The sequence below is a fragment of the Melanotaenia boesemani genome, chromosome 4 (assembly GCF_017639745.1).
Source record: "Melanotaenia boesemani isolate fMelBoe1 chromosome 4, fMelBoe1.pri, whole genome shotgun sequence".
NCBI lineage: Eukaryota > Metazoa > Chordata > Actinopteri > Atheriniformes > Melanotaeniidae > Melanotaenia > Melanotaenia boesemani.
Genome location: NC_055685.1, coordinates 16766881 through 16773835, shown reverse-complemented (window position 1 = coordinate 16773835; position 6955 = coordinate 16766881). Strand labels below are relative to the sequence as shown.

The 6955-nt window shown below is 38.5% G+C and overlaps 1 protein-coding gene across 2 annotated transcripts; it reads left to right on the top strand.

Annotated features, from left to right (window-relative positions):
* Nucleotides 1–253: 253 nt before the first annotated feature.
* LOC121638672 (tetratricopeptide repeat protein 39B-like) lies at nt 254–6746 on the top strand. 2 transcript variants are annotated; one of them, XM_041983587.1, is made up of 18 exons: nt 254–360; nt 914–945; nt 1237–1341; nt 1883–2014; nt 2456–2532; nt 2773–2902; nt 3004–3109; nt 4379–4444; nt 4532–4640; nt 4780–4847; nt 4948–5007; nt 5097–5258; nt 5361–5452; nt 5540–5660; nt 5752–5863; nt 5938–6055; nt 6220–6336; nt 6457–6746. In XM_041983587.1, the coding sequence occupies exons 1-18, from the start codon at nt 331–333 to the stop codon at nt 6569–6571; spliced, it is 1752 nt and encodes a 583-aa protein (XP_041839521.1). In that variant the 5' UTR covers nt 254–330; the 3' UTR covers nt 6572–6746. The 2 variants fall into 2 exon arrangements, with proteins under 2 accessions (XP_041839521.1, XP_041839522.1); XM_041983588.1 differs by lacking the exon at nt 914–945 and having other exon boundaries at nt 344–360.
* The last annotated feature ends 209 nt before the right edge of the window (nt 6747–6955 follow it).

Below are 6955 nucleotides of genomic sequence, written 5' to 3'. Positions count from 1 at the left end.
TCTAAGCTGCACGATCTAATTAAAGAAATGGCACAAAGTTACGTAAGTTCGGCTCTCTAAAATCTGGCCAACATTGTTATTAAGATTGCACGGAGAAAGCATGAACTAAGAGCCTGAGGAGAAAATAAATAAGCTTGAACGAGATTTCCTTAAAAAAAAAGATATCTTGTGGGCCGGGCCTGCATCACGACCACTCCCGACTTTTTAGGCTATAAGATAGAGGCAAATTTATTTCTATCTGCACGTATAGAGAGCTCGGCTGGGAAGGAGCTTCATCTCCTCTGTGTTCATACGTACTGCGAGCCGGTGTTATTAAAACTGCGACATCCTATGGAGATGAAAACTAATTCACCGGGCCAGGTAATCTTTGCTGCAATTTACGATTCTTAAGTGGGATTTTTGACCAGCCTCCCCAGTTTATATATATATATATATATATATATATATATATATATATAAAATTGAATCGTAGTTGTATTTCCATTAAAATAATTAAAGCAAATGTTAGAAAAAAATGTAAATCTGTAACATGAAATGATCGATGTCGTTTGTTGCACTCTGAGTCACTGAAATCGAAGAAAACTTTCATTAGTAACTCTTTATTAACAAGATGTAAAAATTTCAAACGTCAAATTTGCATTAAGTACACATTGCAAACACATTGTACAATCTTATTAAAATAAGATTAGAGTGAATGAATACACCGTCTACATCTGATTGAAATTCGCGCGTCCTCGTCAGCTCTGCGGGGCTTAAATCAGGTGTTGATTTGGATCACCTGTGCTGGAGCAGGAAGGCGGGACTCTACGTAGTTTTGTTCGGTGTTATTGGATGCGCTGGTTTTTAAAATGTGGTTTGAAGAAGTTTTGCCCCAAAGTTTGTTTATTTACTTTTTAAAAATATATTCTTACAGGCGGATTTGGATCGCATTAGCTGGGATGAAATGTGAGTATCATGGGCAGCATTTACAAGCTCTATATATTGTATAGCTCATGTATTTCAGCAATTGACACGATGCAGTAAATAACCAGGCATTAGGAGAAACCATGGAATTTCCATACAGTTTTCTGCATCATTCCACCTGAATCATTACAAAATAAAGCCGTGCAAGACAGCCAGGGAAGATGTATTTTACTGATACTTTTTTCACTATTTATTAGCACAGAAGTCTGAAGTCAGCGCATATGTCTTTTCTGGTTTGAATGCTTGCTTGAAAATTGCTGTGGTCTTATTCAGGTCATCTCAGAAGGATTTGGAGAAGGCACTGGAGGACTGCACAGCTTCCCTGCATCTTTTTCTGAACAACAGGTTTGGGGATGCTCTGGCTATTTTAGAACCTGGGTAAGTCACTGATGCCCTCACTAAGAGTTCTGTTATTTGTTACACTTAGACTTGTTAGGAGTCTAATGGATGGGGGTTCATGTTTGTACAGAATGGGGGAATGGGCGGTGGGGGAGTGTACATGTGCTTTGTTTGTATGTGTGTGAGTGTGTGTGTGTGTGTGTGAGAGCGAGAGATTGTGTGGAAAAGAGACTACTATGAAGTCTGTTTTAATTTCCTGTTATATACTCTGGTGTGTGAAGGCTTTTACATTTTGTTTTTAATATGTATAATTTATTTAAATCACTTTGTGTTGCCTTGTGCATGAAAAGCACTCTATAAATTAAATTTGATTTGTTAATCATATCCTGTGTGTATGTGCATATTTTTGCCTTATAAAAATGATGCCTATATGTACAAGTATACAGACCTATACAAAAGCATGCTCTCATTTGATTTTACACAACAGGGGGTGATGATGGTGATGATGGTAATCATAAAATTCACTGGTACTATAGGCATACTCATAATGACTAGAATTTGTTGCACTTCTCTTCCTTAGGAAGAATCATAGTATGTACCATGCAATGGGTTACAGTAGCATCTTGATGATGCAGGCTGCCATGACCTTTGACCCAAAGGACATGGACGCTGCCATGACTGCGCTGAGGGAAGCCCTGCACACCTGCCAGAGGTAGGGCTTAACAGTTCCAGCAACAAGACATTGCACACATAATTTGACAAAGGACCACTCTGATCAGTGTACATTTTCCAGCTGTGATCCACATAGACATCTATTGGGTTTAATAATTTATATAGTTTAAAAAAAAAAGAACCAACCAAAACCAAACCACACATTAAAGGGGGCAGACACACAGTTACATTTCTCAGGTGATGTTCGTTTAATGTGGATGGGAAGAGAATGAGTGGCTAATGTAGAGACCTTATACTGTATCCATTCTTCTGAGGAAAAGAAATTGTTAAACACCAAGATTGTTTTCAGGTTCTGTAAATTTGATTTATTAAGCAATATAGTCATCCAACAACTAATGAAGCCTGAGGAATAAAATTAGACCAATATTTTTATCTTGAAGGAACTGTCACCATTTACAACGTAGCCTGTTTCTTGACTTAGATTTCGAAAGAAAACTGGACTAATGGAAAGCTTGGCCAACTTGTGGCATGGACAAGCAGATGACAACCTAACAGAAGGTAAGTGCACGGAGGTGTTTTCGAACTATACAGCTTTTTGAATAAGCCATGTTAACAGAAAAGCGAATAAAAGGCATTTGAACAGCAAATTAGACAGCGAAATGAACCAGAAACTACAAGTGAGGATACTTACCTCTCACAATGACACAAGATGATATAGTTATTGTGTCTTATAATATTTGTTACAATCTCTCATGCTGAATTAAGGTAGATTCAACATTTTACATATCTCATTAACAGAACAGATGCATGCAGAGCTATGCTATGCCGACGTTATGATGCAGAAAGCTGCGCTCACATTTCTGGATGAAAGTATAATCAGCTTCATCAAAGGAGGAATGGGAATGCGACACAGTTACATGATTTACAAGTAAGAAACTTGTCACTTCTCTCTGGTAATTTAGCAAAGCATGGAAAAACACAACTTAAGAGAACTGAGCTGTACATTAAGATGACATGTCTCCAAAACAGGAATTGCCAAGCTATGGAAAATTCCATAAAAGAAGAGGATAAACAGAGGCGTACACATGTGCATTTTCGAGGCGGGGTCAGCATGGGCATTGGATCGTTTAATCTGGTGAGAGCAATGAAACCTACATTTCTGCAAAAAAAAAAATGCTTAAGCTAAGCTACTTTGGTAATTCACTTTAATTCATATGATGCTAAATTGTAACAGAAAAGATCGCAATTTCCAGACCTCACAATAATGTAGGGAGAAACAAAACATCTTTTTGAGCAAGTTGTTTGTGATGGTACAGAATGAAAAGCTACTTTTAAAAGTGAGGAGAGAGCTCTGGGATGATGGTTATCTGTTAATAATTGGAAGAGGATGGCAAAAGAGAGAACATGAAAACGGAGAAATGACAACTTTATGGGATTATAGTAACTGCGGAGCAAAAAAATGCAGGATGCCTGCAGAGTGACAATGGAAAAATGCACAAAAAAGGCACAAACTACAGGAAATGGAAACATTAATGACATGTAGAGATGTTTATTAAATTTATGAAGAGAAGAAGTGTCTCTTTCGCAATCTGGGCCAATAGAAGACACTGATGGGATGTCTGAGGGCCATCAGAACCAGCAGTCAAAATGATAGTGTTTGTCTCCTAAACTCAAACTTGGAAAAGCTAATCCCTTCGCTGGTTTAGATCATTTCAGAGCAGTTGAGAACTTGGAAAAACTGTTACGAACTGATTGATACAGCTGTTTTTATATTTTTCTGATTTAATGAATGAAGCCTAATTTATGAGCAGCCGGACTGGCATGTTTTTTTCCTAAACACTGTTTTCTCATGAAAACAAGATAAATTATCTTATCTTGAGAAAAAAAATCTTTGAGAGCTGAGCCATTATTATCTTCTCTCCCTAAGACCTCAACTGGTTGATCCAAGGGCATCCCAGTACAGAGTTGTTCTGTACTGGGATGGGATTGTTGCCTCAGTACAGCAAATGGACACAAGCTCACGTCAGATCAAGCAAAATCCATCACTGTTCAATACGTCTGATTTTACTTCTATCGAGTCTGGCAAAGGCTGAAACTCTGACTTGTCATACTGTTAAGTTTTACCCACCACTCATTCACATAATTACACACACACGCCATGACTGTAGCCCCTCCCATCAGCTGTCACGGGGTCTGTTTTGATCATTGTAATCATCTCGTTATCTCGCGAAAACAAAGTTTGTTTTCTCAAGATAATAGAATATAATATTCCGTTATCACAAGAAATGGTTCTCTTTATCTCGATAACGAGAAAATTAACTTGTTACCTTGAGATAACGATTAAAAAAAGACCTTTAACGGCCGCTCCTGGCTTCTGTACTAACTAGTTGTGTGTTTTTGTTAGATGCTGTCTCTGCTTCCATCCAGAGTCCTGAGACTGATGGAGTTTCTGGGCTTCTCTGGAGACAGGGTAGGTGACAGAACTTAATGTGATGGTAACACTATTAAAATTTAGGTTTTCAATTAAAGATTTGTTTTTTCACTAACTATTTTATAGGAACTGGGTTTGCAAGAGTTGAGGGAGGGAGCAGCGAGCAATAGCCTGAGATCCATCCTCAGCACAATGACTCTGTTGATGTTTCACCTCTATACCACAGTGATACTCGGTGAGCTGATTAGGATGAACTACATTTTCTAAATGTGAATCCCGTATTTAATTTGTTTGAAACTCGTTTCTTATTGTTGGATTTTGTAGTTGTGTGAGTGTGTGTGTTTAGGTAACAGCTTCTTGGATTCTTTTCTCAGGTATTGGTGATGGAAACCTCACTGAGGCTGAAGCTCTGCTAAAACCCTATAATGAGAGGTTCCCCAATGTGAGCAGTGCTGACACTGATTGATGTATCTATTGCTATTTCATTTTCTCATCGATGAAATTGCATTGTTGGGAGATAATTTGAGTTAATTTGTCCACAGGGAGCTCTCATGCTTTTCTACACTGCAAGAATTGCTGTACTCAAGGGCAATTTTACATTTGTAAGTGCATTCTAGTATCTGTGTTTATTCACAACAATGCTTCCAATGTTGTATAGGAACTAAAACTCTGAAACTGGACTTCTCTGCAGGCCCAGGAGAAGTTTCTGGCATGTATTGCAACTCAGGAAGAGTGGCGTCAGATTCACCACCTATGCTACTGGGAGTTGATGTGGACTTACTCCTTTGAACAAAACTGGATAGAAGCATATCGATACGCTAACCTGCTCTGCAAAGAGAACAAATGGTCCCAGGTACTTTTTTTTATGACATATGGTCAAAATATTGTTTGGGATTTTATTGGTTTTTTTTTTTTCTTCTTTTAACAAACTGTTACTTTTTGTGTGTGTGTGTAGGCCACTTATGCATTTCAGAAAGCTGCCATCTTGAGCATGCTCCCAGAGGAAGAGGTGACTAAACTGGGAGAAAATGTTGTGGCATTGTTCAGGTGTGCAAAGCCAGCAATGTCACAATGAACAATAGCTCATTTCTAGTTGCATATTTCCATATGGACTAACTGAAATGTGGCTCATAGGCAGGTGGAAGGTCTCAGATTAAGAATTGCGGGCAAATCGATTCCAACTGAGAAGTTTGCTGCAAAGAAGGCTCAGAGATACTCTTCCCCCAACCCTGTGAAACTTGTCGTCCCTGCGTTGGTGAGAACATGTCCACTCTCTAAGTGAATTAAGGAGACCTTTTTTTTTTTTTTTTTTTTGGTGCCTTGTAAATGGTCATCTTCTGCTGCAGGAAATGATGTACGTGTGGAATGGCTTCGCAGTAGTAGGCAAAAGGCCTGATCTGACTGAAAGCATCTTGTTCACTCTAGAGAAAGCAGAGGAGCAGCTTGGAAATGATTCTGGTGAGAAGAGTAGAACTTTAAAAATAACAATGTGGGGGGAAAAAAAAAACTAAGTTTTGTTGTCTAATGTGTAGCTCCATCAGAGTATCACCTGGATGACTGCTGTGTTATCCAGCTGCTGAAGGGTCTATGTCTAAGAGAGCTGGGGCGCCTGGTCCAGGCTGAGACCTGCTTCAAGCAAGTCATTTCCAGGTAAGATTGTCTTAAAGCAGGGGTGTCAAACTCCGGTCCTCGAGGGCCGGTATCCTGCAGGTTTTCATTGTTTCCCTGATCTAACACACCTGAGGTTGATGAATAAATAAAATTAAAATTTTTGGTTGTTAAATGGGCTGTAAATTCTTTTTTTTTTTTAACAGTGAAAATAACATCAAACATGACAACTATCTGGTGCCATATACTATGTATGAACTGGGACTTTTGCACAAGCAAAGAGGTGACATCAACAAGGCAATCACAGTCATAGAAAATGCCAAGTAAGTTGCATCTACACTATATTGCTGCAGAAAAATTTAGTGTAAATTACCTTTCCCATGGGTTGAATAATTTTATTGGCAACTTTATAGTAAAAAATGACTGTGTGATTTCTTACACAGGATGAACTACAAAAACTACAGTATGGAGTCAAGGCTACACTTCCGCATCCACGCAGCACTTAACACCATGGGCTCTTTTGAAGCCAAACTTCCTCCTTCACGTACGCCAGCTTAAAAGAAACCGTGGCAGCAAACTGAAGAGGGGGTCTCGACACTCTTTGCTGCTTTCTGCTTTGAATGCATTTCAGGTCCTCATCAACCCTCTAGTCCTCACTTCATTTGTATGTCAGAGCTGAGCTCTGAGATGAATTTATGAAAATCTTATTTTTATTTTTTATTATATTATATATTATATATATATATATATATATATTTATATTTGCAAAATTTGAAGTTGCACCTAATGCAACATGCAAGCACAAAACATTTTCACTTCTTGGTTAGATTTGAGTAATAACATTCCTCATAACGTAATACCAATTTTACTCTTAACATGCAGTTGCTGCCATGGCCACTGGAGGTAATCTGCATATGCAGGAGACCAATAGCATTGTCTTCA

Coding starts and splice junctions, on each gene's coding strand:
- LOC121638672 (XM_041983587.1), top strand. CDS start 331: ATGGAGATGAAAACTAATTCACCGGGCCAG. Junction 2,533..2,772: donor AGATGACAACCTAACAGAAG/GTAAGTGCACGG, acceptor TCTCATTAACAG/AACAGATGCATGCAGAGCTA. Junction 6,337..6,456: donor ACAGTCATAGAAAATGCCAA/GTAAGTTGCATC, acceptor TTTCTTACACAG/GATGAACTACAAAAACTACA.